Here is a 21,970-nt window from a genome sequence, read left to right as displayed (position 1 = left end):
CATAAGAGTTTGTATCTGTTGGCACCTCGAAATGAATTTTTCTCTATACTCACTCGATATAGTAAGGCACATTGGCGGCTGTGGTGGCCCGCTCCCATGGCGGCTTCACGCTCTGGCCGAGATTGGGCAGTGGTCCAATGGTGCCGCTGTTCGATGTGGTGCGTCCGTCGTCGCCGTTCTCGTGCGTCTGCTGGGCTCCAGCCTGACAAAGGACCTTCTGGCGCTCGTCCATCGCGATTTGCAGGAGTTTCATGCTGTCGTAGTTGAAACATTCTAGTAAGTTAAGTGAATTAATAATCCCGGGGCTAAACTAACCGCGTGTTTAAGTCCTCCAGCTTGGAGAGGCAGGGTGTGGGTACCAGGACCTGATTGGCGGTGAAGAAGGACTGCTGCTCGTTGCAATCATCCAGCAATGCACTGGCCGTCGTCATCTTGTCCCTCAGGCGCTGCAACTGTTGCATCTGCTCATTGGCCTCGCCCACGGATGAGGGTGGCAGCCAGGAGGTTTTTGTCTGCTCGGCAAGGGCAACGCGGGAGCTAAGATCCTCCAGGATCTTCTGGAACTGACGCATTTTCTGTAAGCACAAAACAAAACAAGGAAATTAATGTAAGTGAATATGCTGATTGAAGAAATGATAGGAGCTACATTACATAATAAGCCATATTGTTATGCCTCGTCATCCTTTTTACAATATTCCCTTTGTGCCCAACGGCTTACTTTTCACTGGTTAGGAAAATGCATTTATTGTTTCCACCACACCACAAACGCATTTTATTGCCTACTTGCAGGCGCCTTTCTCAACTTTAATTTAATTATGATTATAAGCTAAGTTGAGCTCACGTTGCAGTTACGGCTTATTATGCCCATCCTAAGGGGATTAAAATGTTGGCCCAGACTTGCCGGAGAGCATAAGAACTAATGCCAATCAGTTCCGGTTAGTGTACATTGGTTAGTATATTAAATCGGATTAGTTAGCCACGCCGATTATCCCCCCTGCTTTACGTGCATAATGATGTCATGTTGTTCTTAAGGAATGCTTGATAGATTTAAGTAATCTACTTTTACAAAGCAAAGCAATTTAAGTGATTTTTAAGGGGGAAAAACCCTAAGCCACTTCAGATTATTTAAACTATTTTTTTTTTAACGTTATTTTCTTAGGTTGGAACATCTTAAACGTTTATGTTTTGGCAAGTATATGAGAATCAGATACAGCTGTTCCGTAGCTTAACTCCTTCGCATCGCCGGCTTTTGTTCATTTTTGTGTGTTGAAGTGTGTGCTGAGTTCCTTCTTCATTAGCAGTTAAGAGCAGGCAGCTTGTGCTTTAACGTTTATGTCCTTTGTATGCACTGGGACGCCGAAAAGTCCGTGCACGTAGGTCCCCCGGCTCCTTTTTCACTCACCCGACTTTCCGCTGCGCCAATTTGGCGCTTTTGTAACTCTAAACTGGAAAAGGCAGGAGCGCTAGGAAAGCAGGAGCAACAGGAGGAGAAAGGAGCAACATCTGCGCACGTTTCATTTGGCCCATTTTCGCTCGCCCGTTCCCCTGAGAAAATTTTCGCTTTTCAATTTTTACCTTGACACCCCATTTCCCACTTCCCATTTTCCGTTCCCCATTGCCACTTCCCGGCATTTTCCATTTCCATAACCCGGCAACAGAAACTTTCATTGCCTGCCGTTTTGCATGCAACAAGCAAAATGCATTTACCTTGGCAAAGCAAAAGTTTCAGCACCCCGCAAGGAGAAAGAAGTCCTGGACCAGCCCAGGACTTCAGTTCACCACCCACTCCGCATCCTTGTTCGTTTTCTTTATTATTTCATTTAGTTTTCCCAGGATCCCTCAACTCTCTTTTCGGATCCCGCCTCCTCCATTCCGGCTTCTGTGTAGTTTTTTAATTTAGTTTTCTTGAAGTTTGTGTTTTTGATTTGGAACTTTAGCCTTAGCTTTTCCAGCCTTTAACTCTTTGTGGCTCCCGGGGCAAGTTTATGCCCCATAATGCACTTGCACAGGCAGTTGTCCATGTGTTTGGCTGGGCGCACCATGCATTTCTTATTCTTCTACTGCAGCACTTGTTTGTGGCATTTCCCGGAGCAATTGTTGCTCTGCTCTAAGTAAATAACATCCTCTATTTCGGGGCATTATTGGAGCAGATAGAGAGGAATTAAAAAAAAGGAGTCTTGTACAATTTAGTAGATATTTTGGCAATGCCAAATGTATTATGGTTTCTATATAATAATAACAATCGTTTCTTTATATATATTTATATACATGAATTAATTAATAAGACCACAAAACAAGATTTACTCTTTCAGTGATTTAAAATGTTCGATTACTGTAATAAACCCCCCTGAACTATAAATATTTAATTTCTTGAAGCTTCTTCAGTGGTTTTTCCCCTGCTCATTATCTTTTTCCCACATAACTCAAGGGAAAGCATTCTTATTTATAATTTTTTTTTCACCTCCTCTGCTAATTAAGCACACAAATTATTTCCTGCTGCACTGCGAGCAACTTCAGTTGAAATCCTTTGTGTGTGGCTGCTTTGAGTTGGCTCGCATTTATTTTTTAATTAGCGGAGCGGGAAACGCAGCCAACAAAGGCGCCCAAAGGCTGTGGCCAACTTGTCGTTGGCAATCAATAATTTGTTGTTTACAATAAATATGCATCTCCCCACTCATTGCTCAGCCATTAATTAGTGGCAACAAGCCAACAAAGTGGCCGCCGCCACAAAGAGACAAGAAAGCTGTTTGCCATCCAAGTCATTGAGTAAAAAGTCATCGGGGGTTGGGCTGCACTAGGTAGTGGCTGGGTGGCAATGGGCTGGCTCACTGATAAGAGGGCAATGCACTTTTAAAGCTGCCTTCCTTGGAAGAAGTTTAATCAGCGAGCAACGACGGAGGAGAAGAAAAGTCCAGGCTTCATGCATTGTGAGCCTCTGTGGCAAAGGGAATCCTTGCAAGGCCCACAAGGCGGTCGGGATTGGGTGGCCATAGTCGCAGGGCGTTTGTCCATGGTGTGTACTTAAAAAGTGCAACTCTGTGTAATTTAATACCATCCGCTTGACTCCATAACAATTCCTTGGATGCGTTCCACCTGCGGCTGTCGAGCGGGGAACTTGGTTAAATAAAAAAAAAGCGAATGCTGTCGCCATATTTTCTATGGCATCACGCAGAGTAGCACGGTGAAAAAATCAGTGTACTCTAAGTATTTCCCTTTTCTTGTAATGCAATTTATTAGAGCCTAAAAACCGAGTTCATTTCTTAAAAATGTAAATCAGATAAATATTTTTTTACTTCTTTTTTGTCAAATAAAAAACTAACAAGAATCGAAAAAATTTGATCCGATTTTTGTCAATGTAAAACTCACATCACCCACAGAGCTTATTAAAAATGCTTTGTGTTTGCCACAGGAGGTAAGTAAATGCCAGAGAAATGGCACAAATGTGTACCTTAAATTGACATTTTGCCAGGCGATGACTGCAAAGAGAATTGCGATTTAAGCAGGGGTGAGATTAGAATGATTCTGCAGTTAAATCAATTATTTTATCGAACTTTTGCTCATTCCGTCTTGATTTACTCCCCCTTCATTTTACCCCTTTTGCTCAGTGAAGCTCAAAACGGCAATCCTAGCTTGCATTAATTAATTGAAATTGCAAGTGAGTCTGAAAAAGTTTTGCTCAGGGAAAGCTGGGGAAAAAAGCGGGAAAATTAAGGAGAAAAAAGAAAACTCGGTTAGCAGTTTGCCATTTCCTTTTTTTTTAGCAAGGACACATCTACTTGAATAAATCACGACCAACAACGAAAACGAAGCTTTTAAGTCTGTGGGTGGAAATTAATCAAGATTTCAAAGGAAATGCTGGATAAGAGAGATGGATAAACATAAAGCGGGCAAGCATTCTTTTAATTAAAATTATGAATGATATCGCAGATTAAAAAATATCTTTTTTTACGATTTTTCAATCCAAAATGTGTGATGAACTTATAAATAAACAGTTAACCTTTTTTATGTAAATGTGAGTTTTATCTTTTTCTTTTGATTTACTTTTATCACATAATTTTTTTTAAATCGTATTTATTAAGATATAAAGGCATCTCATAAAGTATTAACTTCGACTGCATATGGTAACCTAAAGTTTATAGGCGTGACCAATATTTCAGCCAACCACTGTTAGCCAGTACACAAACCTCATTCTCATCGCGTAAGATTCCGACAACCTGGAGGAACATGCGCTCGGCATCGTTTTGCGGATCGTAGTTGGAGTAGGTATCGTCCACCAGCGTAATGTCGCCCAGGCGGCAGTGGAGCTGCTCCTCCGACGAGGACGAGTACAGCGACAGGATGTTGCGTCGCCGCTCATTGGCAACGTGTTGCACGCAGGCAGAGACTGTTGCCTCCACAGCTGCTTGTCGATCATCAGGAACATCTTCTGGTGGAGCTTCGGCTTCCTCGCAGCCACTGCTGCTCAACTGCGAGTAACTCAGGCTCAGTTCGTCCATCTCCTCGCCCTCCTCCTCATCCTCCTCGTCGTCATCCTGTTCCATTTCATGCTCCAATTCGGTGCCACCGGTTCCACTGTCACCGCTTTGGGAGCTGGCCTTCGCCTTGGCCTTGGCCACACCTCCATTTGCAGCGGCCGCCCCTACATTGACCACCACCAGGTTGTTGAGATGGTTGCCAAAGTGGTGCGACTCATTGCTGCTGCTGCTGCTCCGACTGCGACGCTTCAGCGATCGAAAGGGGGCGAGGAGTCGGCGACGGGTGCTGCACGTGGGCGTGGCATAGGGCGGCAGCATCTCCAACGTCTGCTGGTGTATCTTGGGTGCTCCCGAGTAACGCTCCAGCGACCTTGACTTTCCACCACTGCTCTGCAGCACGGAGCATCCTGCTCTCTTGGTATGGGAATTCTCAATGACCTCGCCAGCCTCATCGCTGGAACTGTGGGCCAGTGCTGGCGATGTTGCAGCCTGGCCACTGCTGGCAAAGAGTCGCATCCTAGACAAGCTGTTCCAGCAAGGGGTTCCCTTTACTTAAGCTATTGTTTTAGTTGGTGTTGCTGGTGCTGCGTATGTTGCAACTAGTGTTGCTGATTCTTCTTTCTTCTGTTTCTGTTGCTGCTACAGATGCTGCATATGTTGCTTAGGCTCGAGATATGGTTGCTGCCCTTTTTCCAGCAATTGAAGTTGCTGCAGTTGCAGTGGATGTTGCTGCTGCCACCGATGTTGCTGCAGATTGTTACTCCTGCTGCAGTGGCTCCTGATGTTGCCGTTGATATCGCTGCTGCTGCTCCTCGCTGTCCGACGTTGCTGATCGTCTGGCGGGGCGAGTTAATTAATCTTGCTCTATGCAGATTTCAGGTTTTCGCTGATGATGCTGCTCCTCCCGAACAAAAACTTAGGCACTTGGTTGCATCGTTTTAGGGCACATTCTTGCGTAATGAACGTTGTTTTTATGCGCTTATCTATTTATAAAACCGGTTCGACAGGATTCTACGTTTATAATTCCGTTTTCTCTCTTCTGCTCGGGTCAAATATGACAAGGGCGGCCGAAACACACAGCACGCACATACAAATATATGTGTGTAATTCGTACTACAAATATGCCCCAAGTCAATAAGCCACTCAATTACGCCGAAATTTCCCAGCTCACGCCCCTCGCTCGCCCCCCAAAGCCGACCAACTTTTGACTAGCGTTAATTATCCAGACATCTTGGCTCTGTTTGCCAAGCAAAAAGGTTGACTGCATTCTGTTTACACAATTGTTGTTGCCCGCCTCTGCCTACATGTATCTATTCCCATCTCGCTCACTCCCCCTGACGTTTGGTGTGTGTAAATTATGTTGGGCAATATTTACTCGCCGATAAGCCAACTCCAATGTTTCAGTTAAGACATTTATTGTCTTGTCTTCGCATTCTGTGTTTGGTTCTGCTCTTGGTTCTCTGGCATTGCCAAGGTGCAATGAGTGGAATGGTAAAAAAAAAAAAAACAGTAACAGGGGGTCTTTGGGAAAAACCAATAAAAAGGTGGGATAGGTTAGTGGAACGATCATATATGCATTTTGGGGCAGACCAGAGGAAGTTGTTAAGACAACGTTGCAACGAGGATGTGATAAAATAGGGTTAAAGATGGGAAATTTTTTCTAGGAGCTACGAGACAAAGAACAACCAAGTCCAATAAGGAATCAGTAAATCTAGAAGAGATTTACAACAAAATTTGACATTTTCTGATAGTTATTCTATCTAGTGGAGCTTCCTATTTGCTCATATACATATTTTATAGCAGATAATATTGAAATAAATCTAATTAAATTATCTTTTTTTATAATTTTTATAATTTAATCTTCTGACGGCTTTAAAAATTACCAACATTCCATGCAAATGACGGTCTTTTGAGACTTTGAAAAAGTTGGAACCCCTTGAGAACTGGGTTCTGGTTTCAATGGAAGATTAAATACGGCTTGACTCTTTGGTCAAGTTCGTCTCAAGTGACTATAACTAAGCAATGACCCCCGTTTAAGCCCCATAGAAAATAATGAAAAACAACAGAAAAAGTGTGCAGAGAACAAGCTTCGAAAATAGATGACATTCAAGAAGGAACGAAATGACCGACGAAAAGCGGAAAACCACCAAGAACTACTGGGAAAAAAGTGGGTATAAGAAGTACGCGGTAGAGGAAAGCTCATTAAAAATTCTAAGCTGTAAAGCAAAACAAAGTTTTAAATAAAGTCCAGAGGGGAGCGGGGTGGCCAGAAGTGGAGACAAGTAAACTAACAAGCCATTGACAAAGACTTCGCCGCGTTGATGAGTGAGTGCGGCCAAAAGCGTGGAAAGAGACGGAATGATTGCGCGAAAGAGACGGGACGAGGTGGTGCGAAAGAAATGCCAACGAGTAATGCCGGTAATGACATTGTAACGGTATTTATTACAACATTACTACGAATGACAAGTGTCTAATTAGTTAGAACAACATTCCACTCCCCATTCTCCGTTCTCCATCGCACTCTTCGATGCAGTCGTCTCTTTTTGGCTTTGCATAAATTTAATTTTTCTCGAAATTCTGTTTGCAGTTGCTCTTTCTTTTTGAAAGCTGGTTGCTAGCGATGTGTCCGTGATAGCTCGTGACACGAGCTTATTTGCATTCCCATAGATTTTATAATGTTTTATTTTCATAATATTTTATTTTGCACACATCCGAAGTTTATTAAACTCCATAAATTCAAAACACATTCGTTTCGAATGCAACCTATGTAAATACAAAAACATACATAGTTCCTATATGGCGCTTAAAATCACGCGACCATCTCTGAATTCATGTGAACCCTAATTGGAATATATAGCCGCGTGGAAAATGCAAAAATTGTTACCACCACACGAGAATGTAAGACTGGAGTGAAAATATGCAATATTTATTGCATTACTTTTTTGTTATTAGCATGGTTAAATGCATTACGAAATATTGAAAAGCAGCGCCGGCATGATGCTTGCATTTCAATTTGATTGATGTACTTTGTGGGTACGTGAGGAAAATGCCAATGCCAATGCATTTCATTATAATTTTCACTTTTTTCCCCGTACATCCAGAGAGATAACATTCTGCGTCGACTTGCATACAAAATTTCCTTCCCCTCTTGCAGATACACACACAAACGTACGTATGAAGGAATATGAATTGATATTGATAGAATGTGACGCTGATGTGTGCGGAATGCATTTGTTATTGCCAATGGAAATGCAAATGTTTTCACTATGACTGTAAAAAGGATGGTAAGGAAAACAATTTACCAATAATTTGATATGCAACAGATTGAAGATGCTTTCCCCGGGCGCTCAGCTAAAAGTAAAATCATATCAAATTACTGAATAGCTACAAAGATTGTCGATTCAACTGCTTAATCATGCGTTACACAAACCAAATCGAATTTGCATTTTATCAAGCGAGCAAATCAAAAGTGTGTATTTTCACTTTCGGTTTATTGTTTTTGGCGAAACTAATCCACAATGCTCATCACACGCGGAGCAGTCAACTATTTTACTGGCCAATAAACAAAATACGAACCCTAATAAATCACCAAAGTGAGAAACTATGGGGAGTCTTGAAAGGCGCCGAAAAATTAATCCGTTTACCTGCCATTCAGATACAAGATACTCGCCTTTTGTTTAACAACAACAAACCTAATTAAGTTGCCCAGCTGAGCCTCCTCATTCCCAAAAAGATACATGCCTAGAAATAGAAAGCCCTGCGTTCACATTCATATCACCACTGCACGGTCTGTAAGTCCAAAAGATACATAAATCTATGAGATATCCAGAATCCAAGTGCTGAGTCATTGAATATCGCTGTGAAAATGGTTCAGCACACATAAATCAAAAGCGTCACGAATCGTAGATCATTTCGACGAGGTAACTTGGTCCGCACCCACCAAATGGAGGACACAACCACGTGCTTACGATAATTGCAATTTGATTGAACCGACGAAACTCTGAGTGTCCAGAATTTTTGAGCAGCCCACGGCAGTCATTCAACTCTGAAAACCACCAATAACAAATAAGAATCCGAATCATGCAAAGCCGCGTCTCTGGCGGATTACACAAAAGCCCAACCGGAAATTTCAGCTGGAAAAAGAGCAGGACAAGAAGCAAAAACGAGAGACACACAACAAAATTTAAAAAAAAAAAGGAAAACCATACAAAAAACCAAAAAAAAAAAAAAGAAAAGCAAAAGTGCATTATGCGACCCTCGGTTCTGGGCTTTTGTTTAGCTGGTCTCGCTCTGTTTGGTTTATGCATTTTCACAGGGCACGAGAAAGAATTCCCCATCTAGTTCTGAGTGCCCGACCATGAATAATTTTCCAGTTGTGACTTTTGTTTTCCGATTGTCAAATCCATACAAATGATGAACAAAAGAGTAAAATGTGTGGGCATAACATTTGCTTATGTCTTTAATAGGCCATCCAAAATAAGGCAGGCTTAATTATAAAAAATGTTAAGGGATTCGGTGATATTATTAAAGAATAAATCAATAGATCCCTTTCTATCAAGCAAGGTCGCCTACGATTTCAATAAAAATCAAATTCCATTCACTTGCTTAACCCAAATCAAATCCAATCAATAACGAACACAGATTTCAATTTAATACATTTTTTGCCCATTTTTTACCAGCCTCGCTATGACGCTGTGAGGAATACAAAAAAAGAAGAAAACGCACAAAAAAGGAGCGGAAATTTCATGCGTCATGCGGCAAAATTGAAACCACAAAAGTCACTCCGTGGGTGCCGCGCCCCCAAACGTCAGTGTATTTTCAGGGCTCAAACATATGCGAGAGAACATTTCCATTCTATATACTATCACTATATGAGGCTGCCTGGAATTGGCGTTGAAAAATGATATCAAATTTGTATTTGCCTGGCAAGCAGACACACACACACAAACAGACTTGTCGCGCGGCAAATAAACTGAAACCGACTGACAAAGCCAGTGGCAGTGCATTTGGGCCAAGTTACCCAGTTTCGGTTGCATCAAATGGCATAAAAAAGCAAAAGACATTTTGATGGCCAGCAGACTTGTGGACTTGCCCATGGCCAGCAATAAAAGTCAAGAGTGCCAAGCGACATGGAACAATTTATCACAGGCAAATGATCAAAACAAGGCGAAAGGATCGAAAAAGGGGGCGGAGGGCTGGTGGGGTGGAGTCCTGCCTTGAGGCTATGGGCGTGGCACTGAAGGCTCTCTCCGACTTAAAACGAATTTTCATATCAATTTCGACTTGGCTTTCGCCAAGGAGTGGGCGGGTGGCGCAGGGGAAACGCTTTGGATTCAATTGTTGAATTTTCCGCAAAGAACGAACTTGGCCGCCGGCGAAAATAACGTGGAAAATTTACAAGATGTTTTCGAAGCGATAAATAAAGTTGCAAATGTGAACTGCATCAGCTGCTCCGCCGACTTCCTTAGCTCCCTCAACATCCCGCCGACCAGAATACGCCCCATTCTGTCCATTCTGTTCAACTGCTATTGAGCCTTTTGGAGCTGCATAGCTTCGTTATGGCAATTTGCCTCAAATTGGTTGCTCTACGCATTCGCACAAATTGGGACTCTCTATCTGAGTATCTGCATCTGTGGCGGGCCAGCTAAACTGGTTCAAAACTGTGTCTGCCAAGCGAGCTTTAAGACATGTTTATTGGCCAGATACAAATGTTTCCTTTCGGGATTGGCGGCGAGTGGGTGGAGTGCTTCCCCGTGTGGTCCTGCTTGCAATTAATCGACCTGGTTGGTTTTCCACCCATTCAAGCAGTTCCATTTTAAGGTTTTCCCTTTTACGGCCGACAAAGTCGTCTCTATCGTGCCAGCGGGAAAAGTAATTTTCACAGCATTTTATGGCCACGCATTTGGATTAATAATAAATGCAGTGTGCGGGGGGAGCAGCGCATAATAATATACGAATATTTATGGCAATAGTAAAACGTTATGAGAGATTCGCTTATGACTGCTGCAGGAGTTCGAGAAGCACCAGAATGAAATTAGTTCAGACTACAGACTTTGAGGTTGGCAGCCATTAAAGACCCGACCCCGTATAATCTATTCAATTAGAAGAGTTGACCACCCGGCGGCTGGAAAATGTGGGTGGAAAAAGTGAGAACAAGTTTGCACGTATCGCCCAACCGGAAGAGGGACGTGCGTCTGTGTGCATGTCCTGGCCATTGTTTGTGAAAATTATTTTATAATCATTTTATCACATTTTCCAACCAACCTGCCAGCAGCAGCAGCAGCAGCACAAGTTGAGTTTTCACTGGCACACCTGCTGCCAGGATAGAGATCCTCTATTCCCGTCCAACAACAATGGACCGAAGGCTCAAAGCCGAAAGCAAAAGCATGCTGGCAACTTTTGCCTTGCCATTGATGGCCCACACACACAAACACACCCGTACACACACACACACACTTATGGCTTTGAATCTTCATTTTCCTTAGACAATGACAAAAATGGAGGATAATAGATAAAATTAAGTGCAACTGCAGCAGACAAGGAAGGAAGGAAGGAGCATGGATATGGCTGGCTTCTTGTGGGCTTTATTGTCGCCCTTTTGGTGACGGTGGAGAAGGGGAGGGGGGGTGCACGTGGAGCTCGGGGAGGGGAATCACCCGAAAAAAGGAGAGTCGGGCCAAGTCATGGATGCCATTAATAAAGTGCATTGAATTGGCTGCACGGCACTCAGCAGAAAATGGCGCCTGGGCTTCGAACATTTACCTCCTTTTTGGCCTGTAAAACGTTTAGCGAAATTGTTGAACAAACATGGAGTAATGGGCGAGTGAGTTATGTTACGGATGGGGCACATAAAGCCATCCCATCGATGGGAACTGTTCGATAAAATGCTGTGTTCGACATTCAGCAATGTTTTCTTTTCAAATATTATCGTATTTTGGTATTTTCCCAGCATGCATAGCTATTTATAACAATTTCTTTAAAAATGTTTAACATTTACTAAATATGCCCATTAAGCACAGAGATTAAACCACGGAAATTCTTTCCATTTTGATTAATAAAAACGTTTCAGACAAGAAAGCAGTATTATCACAAAACTATCAGAGAAAAATAATTTAAAACCTGAATAAAACATGAACAGTTGACCCAATTGATTGTGTAAATCCGGAGTAAAATGTTCTTCGATAGTAAACAGACCTTAAACATGGCATTACAGGTTTTAAATTAATCTGGTCCATTTATGGAATTAAGCAACTTCCGCTCTGATATAAACTCATCCAGAGATTAAGAGAATCGAAGACCTGTTATCGTTGTCACTTCACTTCCCACATTCCAATCTCTGGGAAACTTGGCAACAAGCTGCCGCTAACCAACTTTCATTAAACCAGGGGCGCAATTTTAGTTCAACAAATTGAATTAAACATTCTGGGAAGCACTCGAAACCCGTCTGCTCTTTTCGAAACCTTTAACGCCTTTTGATGCGAAACTTTGCGTAACCTTTTACCCGGAAAATTCGTGGGAACTAAGCAGCCGCTTTAAGCAAAAAAACTTTTCAACAGTAATAAGAATAAAACGAGTTTTAACCTTTGCCATCTGACCTCCCCCATCAAATTTCCTCAAAATGTAGCCGCAAAATTTTACGCCAATTTCTGTTTGAAGAGCAGCCGAAAAGGGATCGCGATTGACACCTACGCAAAGGACTGCAGAAAGGATCCCCCGAGGACTCGCTCATCCTGGCTCATCATCTTTATGCAGGGAACAATAATAATTTTTAATGAGTTGTAAAGTATTTTTACAACTCTTCTTTTACTGCTCGAGAGGCGGAGGTAAAAGCGAAAGTCGAGCACCTGAATTTGTATGCCATACGGTATATTTATCGTGTATATTTTTGGTTGTACATTATTTTTGATGGCTCAATTTCCGTTGCGGTGCCAACTTCCGTGCGCCGCCTTCAATGAGCCGAGCTAAAACACGCCCAAAAACCCAAAACAGCCTGAAAAAATGCGAAAAAAATGGAAATCCGAAAACAAACAAGCTGGTTTTGAGCTCGGAAAGTTGGGTGATATGCGTGATTAAGCACTGACAGATGCCCACCCCTTACTCGTTTTATTATTTTTCCTCGTTTTTTTTTTTTTGCACCAAGCCCAGCTTTACATGATTGTTCTCCCTTTATTCGGAGACAAAACGTGAAGCAGAAAAAATAATGATAAATATGCTGGAATCTATTTTGGGGGCATTTTGTAGGCGGGTGTGTCACTTAATGACTTTTCTGCTGAATGCCAAATGAACAAGTTCCGCCGGTGGGAGTGTGGAGTCGGAAGAGGTAAAAATGCTGGGGGATCCGATGGAGTTGCTGATGTTACATTGTTACCAACGCGATTTTCTGTTGAAATTCAGTCGCCAAGGTAACTAAACGAACTGAGAGATGTCAGATTGCCTTGTTTCGCAGTGGTGTTATGTTAGACAAAACTGAAAACGATACGCCTTTTGTGTACCGAAAAGTCGGAGATCTATCTGTACAGAGCAATGCCGTTTACCTGTTTAAATTCGAGTTAATGAAAAAGGAGTTCAAATGATTTGTCAATATATTTACAAAGTATATACTGTGAATGCAAGATTAATAATACGCAAAGACTGAAACATCGCTTCGCTCTCTTCGGAAATTAAACAATTTTATTTTGAACTGACTGGAGGTAGACAAATTTATTTCCAATTTCCTGATTTATTTCCTCCTCTGCCTTTCTATACCCATCCAAATCAGCTTAAAAGTGATTTTGTGCGAGTATTTTCCCCGCTTTTGTTGGATGCAGTTCACTAATTAAGTGGATCTAAGCGCTTTCCAAACAACCAAATGCGAATGGCAGACAAAACGCTTTAAAGCCTCTCCCAAGAGCCAGACATCCGAATCGATTTAGTGGGAGCTGGGGCAAAAAGCGGAGATCCCGGGGGAGTCTATACTTCGCTGGCTGCCTGACTGGATGGCCATCGTAATATATTTGCATTAACCCAGTGACACATTTTGACATAATCTGATTAATTGGCGTGTAAAGGAGAAATAAATTGAGCGGCGTCTAATGAACCGATGGCCGGGGGGAAGATGGAAGTTGCTAGATGCTAGATGGTACATGGTAGATGGCGGATGGCGGATGGCGGATGGAAAAGGCAGTTGGTAACAGAAGGAGACTGCCAGATGGCGCCGGACTGAAGAACGCCCACATGATAAGTGGATGGATTCCGAAAGGGGACTGCAACTATCTTCGCCTCAGCAATGCAATAATTTGCCTTAACGAATGTTGATAGTTTTTTACTATCTGGCTGAATAAGGACACTGCGCGAAAAAGGTTCTGAGCTAACAAAAACGATTGATTAAACACTGCATGGCAAATGTCATACAGAGTGTAGTCTTAATCCAATTAGATGCCAAATCAAATGAGAGTTCGATTTTTTAGGAATTCGTAGTTTATAAGATGTGTACTTTACTTTTCTTCAGGTATTTAGTAAATTATTTGGTATTTCCGTTGTTTTATATTAATGTTTTATATTAAAATAACACTACTTTCCTGCCGTACAGATTAAAGCATCTTGCATTTTTCCCTCTCCAAACTCCATGTCTAATAGCTAATTGATGTCAACGGCTTGGCGGCAGTGGCAGTTGAAACCAGGAAGATTGAGCAACCAGGCCAGACCGCAAAATGTAGCTGCTCCCTACTGCTCCTACCGCTCCGACCGACCTGATCCGTCAGATTGGCCAGATCGTAGTGCTCCGCTGGCAACTCTATCAAAAAGACGTGTCAAGAGTTGGCGGCGGCGTTTGGCTTTTCTTGTGGTGCACAGCGTTTCGCTGTCTCAGTGTCTCAAAGTCCGCCACTTAACCGCCAACGCCGCAAAATCAATCAGCCATAGAAATGAATAGGCATGGTTGGCAGCCACCTACCGCCAAGCCAAGCCAACACCCTATTCTTTCGGCCCTTTTCAATTTATTAAACGACATTTGCTTAGCATTTTCGCCTAGATTTCTTTACACACAAAACTGGTGTGCCGCTGGCCCCAAAGCATCAATTTTTAATTTCATTAGCATGGAGGGCATTGCCTACTTTAACCCCCGCTTTCTGGATTTTTCATTATCTGTTTTTCCAATTTGCATTCGCCGGCCTCTGTTTCCTTGCTCGCCATTTTCCGGTTCATGCGTTGCTCGCATTTGAATTTTAAATGATTATTGATTTCACATTGCTGGTTTCGCAAACGAATGGTATTTACAACACCGAATCGCTTTCCAGTGGCCTATTTTTGGCTCAATTCGGTGGTCTTTGCTCAGGGTCAAATAAACTTGCTAATTACCCAAAGTGCATGGTTCCAGTTCTCTAAACAAAACGAGGGGCTAAAGTCTCTTCTCGCTGGATATAGTGAAATGTAAACAATTTTCAGCGTTGGCTGAATAAATATTCATAAGGAAGTAAACAAAAGGTGGGTGGGAAAATAAAAGATTTTGGGTCCTATCTATCAACTGGAGCAATTACTCAACTGGTCAACAGATGTTGCAGATTCTGCTGTTCAAATTAGGCATATTAAAAAATAAATATTTATATAAACATTTTTTGCAGGTGCCTCTTATGCATTACTTAAAATAATCAAACAATTAAATTGTATTAGAGAGAAAACCTTACTGTGCAGCAAAAGATTAAGCCAATTTGACCGCACAATAAATTTCCACATCTTTTTTATGTTTATTCTGTATAGACCAGACCATTTTAGATAAAAGCTCTGACTAATCACACTGGCAAACCCGAAAAGAAGCCAACCAGGAGCATCCATAAAGGTAATCGGAAAATGTTTATTTAATAAATAAATGGGAGTGAAATTGCGCAGCTTGGAGGTTGAATGGATTTGGTGGGTGAATCAATGGGTGGGTTGGCTGTTTTGGTCACACACTGCCAGTATTTATTCAATTAAAATAATCATAAAGAGAAATGTTTATATTGCTGCTGTGCAAATATAAATACAACAACCAAAAATTATTGTTATGCATGTCTGGGTCCAGAGTATGCAAATAAAAATCGATGAAATTAGGTGCAATTGAATTCGAGCATGGATATTTGAAGTGGTAATCCAAACATGACTTTATAGATTTTTTTTTGTAGTTTCTGTGGATGTCTTTAAGATGGAATTTCTCTATGTTGAAACATAAATAAAGCTCTAATTAAAATTGCATTAGAGAGATTGTCGCTTGGAAAAGCTTTTCCATTTGGAACTTTCTTTTCCCCTTTTTTCTGGTCATTTTATAACAGTTTGGTAATGCTTCACGGCTGACTAAATACGCTGGATTCGATTTGGTTTGCAGACTTTGATGCGGGCCGAACTCTGACTTTGATTAATGACTCAATGCGATGGGTACCTGGCCAAATTTTCTAAAGTTTCCCCCCCTCTTCTTAGCCAAATAGTGAGTACATTTTCTGCTCAATTGGGTTGTGAACATTTGGACAAACATTTGAGCTCATTAGATCATTAGGAATCATGAATACTTAACATTAGTTACAGATTTCAAGTATGCCTCTTGGGTATTATGTTTGCTACAGGCTAAGAACTGTAAGAGTTCGTGGAATTATAATCAATTTAACAGGAGTCCTAATTGAGCTGTCTGCCCAAAAAAAGAGGCGCTTGGTATTTAATTGAGTGCAACTGCATAATTGCTCAATTAAAGTGATTGTGTCAGCGATGCAACGGCAGCAAATGCAGCCGATAAATACGCCACAATTAGTGCAGCAATTTTTTAATTGATCGAAACACAACTGACATCGACTCTCCATTGACAGCTGCCACTGTTTTCCACTTCAAGTGCGTGAGGATGGGCAAAAAAACGTATCTACAGCAAGTTGGCTACGTGAGGAATCGGGCGCAAAACTCCCGCCATGTCTTGGGCCAATAAACCGAATTGTACCAATCTGTAAATATATATGTTTCACACAGCCACGAAGAAAGAACAATGCCAGCAAAGTGAGGGTGCCAATTCAGATTACCTGAATTGCTCCGTTTGTCAGATACTTTTTCTGCGCTCGGTTTGTAGTAAGCTTGCCGATAGATAAAACCGGCTGCAAATGCCACTTGTTCATTGAGATACAGAATTTGATTCATGCATTCGACTGTCGAGATGCATTCTCTATGGAATTTGTCACAGCTTTTTGGCAGATATTTATGTATATTATTCACGATACATGGGTGCTTTTACTCACTCTAGTATGAAATTCGTTGGGGCACGTCAGTTGCACTTAGAATTGAAGTTTTAGGGTCAAAAGAATCTTTTATGGAAAATTGTTACCAATATTTTTAGTGAGATTTTCTTAGAAAAAACAAATAGTAAATAAACTTTGTTTAGTCATAAGCTAAGCCGAACATTTCATGGGAAATAAAATCGACTTGTTATATCTTTCAAATCGGGTTAAATACTGTTTTACCTTATTCATAAAATTTTCCTACAGTTAAAGATATCCTATCGAATATCTAACTGCTTTTGGCTTGGCCAAACTTTATGCGCATAAAATGTTATTCGCAGTGAGTTGAATTCCCGGTACAGATGCAGATGTATTGGAGTAGTCGAGTGAACTTTATTCCACACCCTGACAACGGCGAAAATGCCCGACTTTCTTATGCAATCCGGCAGATACTTTTTAGGCGAAAAGCCCCTCCCCCTCTCCCCCACCGAATTGACATGCAAAATGTGCGCTGTGGCGCCAGGCTGATGTCTGAGCTGCGAGTGCCAGCCATTTATTTGGCGCTGGTGGAATTGAGTTGCATTGCCATTTTCCGCCTGCATTTGCCATTTGCAGTCGCATCTGCGGGCCTATAAATAAGCACGTCACACCGTTAGCACCATTAACTGCATATTAATTGGCCGAAATAGACACCGTCTAAATGGCGTCAGGATTAAGCTTCGAGATCGCCTGACATTTGCCCAAGTTTAGACATTAGGTATGTGTGTTCACTCGCGTGTGCGAATCTCTCCGAAATGCCAAATGACACTTGGAATGTGCATCGAATGCACTTTTTTCTTTAAAGAGGCGTGGTGGAAGCCTTAATTGTGCCGAAATAAATATTTACTTCACTCGCGCGTTTTGGCGTGCCAATAAATATCAAGCGAGGGAGAGACAAACCAAGATAGGCGCAACATGTCGTACGGTATCTTCCAGATACTTTTGTATCTCGCTCCCGCTCGCACAAACATTCGTCGGGCACAGTACGCATGCATAAATTAAGTGCAATTAGCATAAACAATTTTCAGCTTTTAACTGAACTGTTTGCAATTCGGAACGGAAGAGAGGGTGTCTTAAGTGCGCGGGGAAACTTGAAAGGGGGCATGGCGAACACATGGTCGGCATCTAGGGAACAACACACAAAATCTGTGGCAACAACGCAAGATGTTCTTCATATAAGGACGTGGCCAGAAAGTGAGCTTGTGTGGATAGATTACTTTTCGCCAAATTTGGCAAACACTGGAAATCGCTGGCTGAATAGTGAACAATCTTGCGGCAATGTGGTATTTATGGGATGCAGTGCGTTTGGGGTACTCAAATGTTGTAATAAGGATCTTTTGCATTTATCGTTAATATATTGAGATGTTTTATTGATTAAGTACACAAGAGAATTGAAAACACGTTACATACTTTGTTTTGAAGTGTAGATTGCACTTCAAAGAATTTACCTTAATCGTCGAAGAATTCAATATTATTGACACTTTGTGAACTCGAAATTCCCAGAAAACCTTGCACTCCTCCCCAGGACTTGGAATAACCCCCTGCATACCCGCTACATAACCCCTCATTTTTGTCAGCCTGATGATTTCATACTGCAGCTGCAGAAGTTTCGAGTAACAAATTTGGTTCTTCTTCGTTCTCTTGGCGTTCCTTATTCGAAAAGCTCTTCATATAAACACATGCATGTACTTAAACTCCAAAGTAACCAAAGTCCACAGAGGAACGGAACAGCCTTCTTCATCGCAAAACAACAGATTCGAATGGAACGCAATAAAACAGAAGCACATGATGGGGTATCCGATCTCAGTCGCTGGTGTTTGTTTACAGAGTTTTACATACCACATATGCATATGCATATGGATACGTACAGGCATGTTTAAATATGACGTTTAAATGGCGTTTAGTACGTGAAATGTACGAAAAAGTACGAAAATGTCGAGCACATGGCAAGCAACAGCGTCGGTAATCGCAAAATTCGCAGACTGCGGCTGGTAAATATTATGCACAAATAAGTGAAGCACTCATATAAATAAATAAGTGAATTCGAGAAATTTAAGTGAAATTCGCGAAAGGGGAGACTCGGTATCGGTGTGTCTTGGCAATGTGAAAAGCGCCGGCTCATCAGAACCCGAAACCAGGCATTAAAATATGTGGATGGTTCCTATTGAAAGCAGATCTTTGTGTGGGAACTGGGTCTCCCAATCGGTTATTAAACGGCGCTCAAGGTCGAATAGCTTTGGGGTTATTGGAAATCGTCAGTGTCAATAGGTTGAACTAGATTCCCCGAATGAAATGAGGCAACCGATTGTGTTCGCCTCGAAATTATTCAGCTGACAGCTGTAGAACAATTCCTTAATTGGTCGTTGATCCGGGGCAGTCAGGAAAATCAAAATATTCTGTGACTCACTATTAACATTTCGGCTTTCAATTGAGAATCGTTACTGCGGGAATAGCCGATGAGCAGATGAGTTAGGGAGCCTTTTCTTATCGCGACTGTCTGGCAGTTCAAGTGGGTCACCCCCTCTCAGATTTCGAGTTCAAAATCCCCACAAGCTGATTCCCGCTGTTTTATTGGTCGTCGTACACAATAATTTTAATGGCTTGTCAACAGCTTCAATAAAAAAGCACCATATCACATTGGAGATACGGATCTAGCCCTTAAGACCCTTAAAGTACCAGAGTTATCTGTTATGTTAGATAAATGTGTCACATTGATGATGTTCTACTTGTAACCGGAATGCAAATGGAAATGGGAATTGCTCTTGTGCCAAATGAATATTATTGTTATGGGGTGAGATTCGTTTCAATTCGGAGGCAGGGGCTCCCACCAGTGCTCATGGGTTAATAAAAACAGGAATGTAAACGACAGACAAAATATGGGAAAAAAACAAAGAAAAACAGAAAACATACTTTGAGCGTGTTGGAAATTAGAATTTCCGATACAACCGATACGGATTGCGGCTGGAAAAATAAAACAAGAAATTTGATCACTTAGACTGGGAATAAAACATTCGTGCTTGATAATGAAAACTTCAAATGAGCAGAAACACAGTATGCATGGGTGTTAAATATTTTAACTTAAGCTGACATCATCGCAAAGATCGGCAGACAATGATATTTGGCAGGGGTTAAGAAACGGAAATCGCCGAAAATTGGGGGCACAGCATGCAGTCCGTCCGAGCAAATAAATTAACAATATTGATGGAGTTTAGAAAGTTTAACAGAGGCGAGAAAAGTCGAGTGGACGGGCAGATGGCGCCAGTGGGCCGCCGATTTGAGTCATATGCGCTCTAATTAACCAACTGACACTGAAAACCATTAAAAAATGAATAAAGGAACAGCAATGGGTCCCCGTCTGATAAGCATATAACAAGTTATATACGAAAGAACAACAAATCCAACTCAAAGATGCTGAGACACAAACTTTGAGATGCAAAGATATATGTGTGTATTTCTATATGGAAACACGAGTAACCAGACTACCCATAACACTCGAAATGATGACAAAGATAAAGTGAGGCTGCAACAAAGGAGAATAAGATACGGCACAAGGAGAGACAGCGAAGTAAGAGACAACTTCAGCAAGACGACTAAATCTCCTTGTGCGCGCCCAACAAAATTCAATAACATGCAAAGTAAATAATAATAAACGACCTTGCCAAGAGGATATCCTCGCTTCCCCGGGATGTGTATTTTCCCTCCTCTGAGTTCTCCTTTTTGACATTTCCGCGTGGGATATTAAGTATACGCACCTCGGGAGATTTGCTGCTCGCCGAGATGCAAATGAGATTCTTCTCGGATGTGAAGGAATTTGCAGAACTAAGCCTAACTTCGGATTCTCGGGCATATTATACATAAAATGTATAACAGAATGTCAAACTCAAGGCAATAGACTTGTAAAGTGAAGATTCCAACAGGTGGGACTAATGCACTCATTTAATAAATTCACAACCTTAGACTATTTTCTCGCTGTGCATTTTACCCACACAGACGCGTCAGTGAGCGAGTGAGATGGTCACTTTCCCGTAATAATTCTTAAAAATACATTTCAACTGCGTTTGCCATATTGTAATTTCTACTCGCCAAAAGCTGAGCTAGCGTAATTTTTCTTAACGCCGTTGTCATGTTTTTTAAACAGTTGTTCCCATCGCCAAGAGAGAGAAAACAAAATTACTATTACTATCTTGCGCGCTTTATGATTTTTAGTGTTTATTTGCGATTTAAGAACGGCGGTGAAAATAATGGTGTATTGAACACGCGCTACCACAAGTTGGTGAAAAGTGCGCACACTTTTAAACGTGACTGTTACCAAAGAATTTTTGTTTCATTTATCACACAACACAAATGCACTAAGTTCTGGTGTTATTATACTCTCTGTTGTTGCTTTTGTTGTCTTGTGGGCCAAAGCGTTGACGAAAAATGATTATAATAAATTCGACCTTATTACTCTTGTTACTTTCGTTTGTTTTGCCACAGAAAAAATAAAGTATAACACCAGAACAATTTATTTCTGCAATTTATTTTTTTCTCGACGTTGGTTTTCACTTGCGGCCGAGAAGGTGAATATATATGTAGAATACAACTGGGGAATATTTTTCGCACTTTAAACACTTTTCTGTGAGGTTACGGTTTTTTTTTAAAAAAGATCCTTGAGTTAGGAATTTGAATTTTTTTCATGGCTAGTATACTTTTTGTGTTCTTTTTTTTTACCGGCAGATCGCGATCGCGACAAAAAACGCAACCAGCTTACGCGCCGCCGCTTCGAAAACTGACCCAACAACAAAGCCGGCGACGGATGGAGAGCGAAGCGCTGCTGCACTCGAAAAAGCACTCAAAAAATACTCAAAAACACTCGGAAAACACTCGAAAAAAACTCACACTCCCAAAAACGAAACTTGTTCTCTCGCCAAGAACTTGTTGCTCACTTAGCGGGTTTTGTTTATGCATTGTTTATGTCTTCATGCTGCCGCCATCCACTCAACCTGCCGACTCTCCCACTCACTCGCTGGGTTAACTCATTAAGTGGTTGTCATGTTGAGTGCTCCAATTGAGTGCCACTCACGAGTGTTGTTATAATTTTTCAATCTGCCAGATACTTCTGCGCCCCTCTATGGCTTTATTTATTGCCGGAGTTTCGGGCTCATTTCGATACAATTTATAAATGCATTTGAATGGCGTGCTTTTTGTTGTCGCTCTTTATCTTCCCGCATTTTTGGTTTGTTTTGGTGTGGTTTTTATTCGTTTGTTTTTATG

At 41.6% G+C, this 21,970-nt stretch overlaps 1 protein-coding gene and 1 non-coding gene across 13 annotated transcripts in view; both read right to left on the bottom strand.

Annotated features, from left to right (window-relative positions):
- Dys (Dystrophin) overlaps positions 1–21,970 on the bottom strand; it is a 136,204-nt gene that overhangs the window by 6,590 nt on the left and 107,644 nt on the right. For 7 of the 12 annotated variants that reach the window (NM_001043263.2, NM_001043259.2, NM_001043257.2 and 4 more), the window contains 2 exons: positions 316–575; positions 54–254 (listed from right to left, as the gene is read on the bottom strand). In NM_001043263.2, the coding sequence (NP_001036728.1) occupies positions 54–254; positions 316–575 (461 nt within the window). Of the gene's footprint in view, positions 1–53; positions 255–315; positions 576–4,184; positions 5,459–19,627; positions 19,679–21,026; positions 21,490–21,970 lie in introns of those variants that run through there. The other 5 variants (NM_001275801.1, NM_001275803.1, NM_001275804.1 and 2 more) reach the window with 3 other exon arrangements.
- On the bottom strand, positions 4,436–4,503 carry snoRNA:Me18S-A1374. Its single transcript, NR_002499.1, has one exon. It is a non-coding gene; the product is annotated as a snoRNA:Me18S-A1374 (small nucleolar RNA).

This window comes from Drosophila melanogaster, chromosome 3R (genome assembly GCF_000001215.4).
Source record: "Drosophila melanogaster chromosome 3R".
Taxonomy (NCBI): domain Eukaryota; kingdom Metazoa; phylum Arthropoda; class Insecta; order Diptera; family Drosophilidae; genus Drosophila; species Drosophila melanogaster.
Note: the sequence above shows the minus strand (reverse complement) of the source record. Positions and strands in the feature narration are given on the sequence as shown.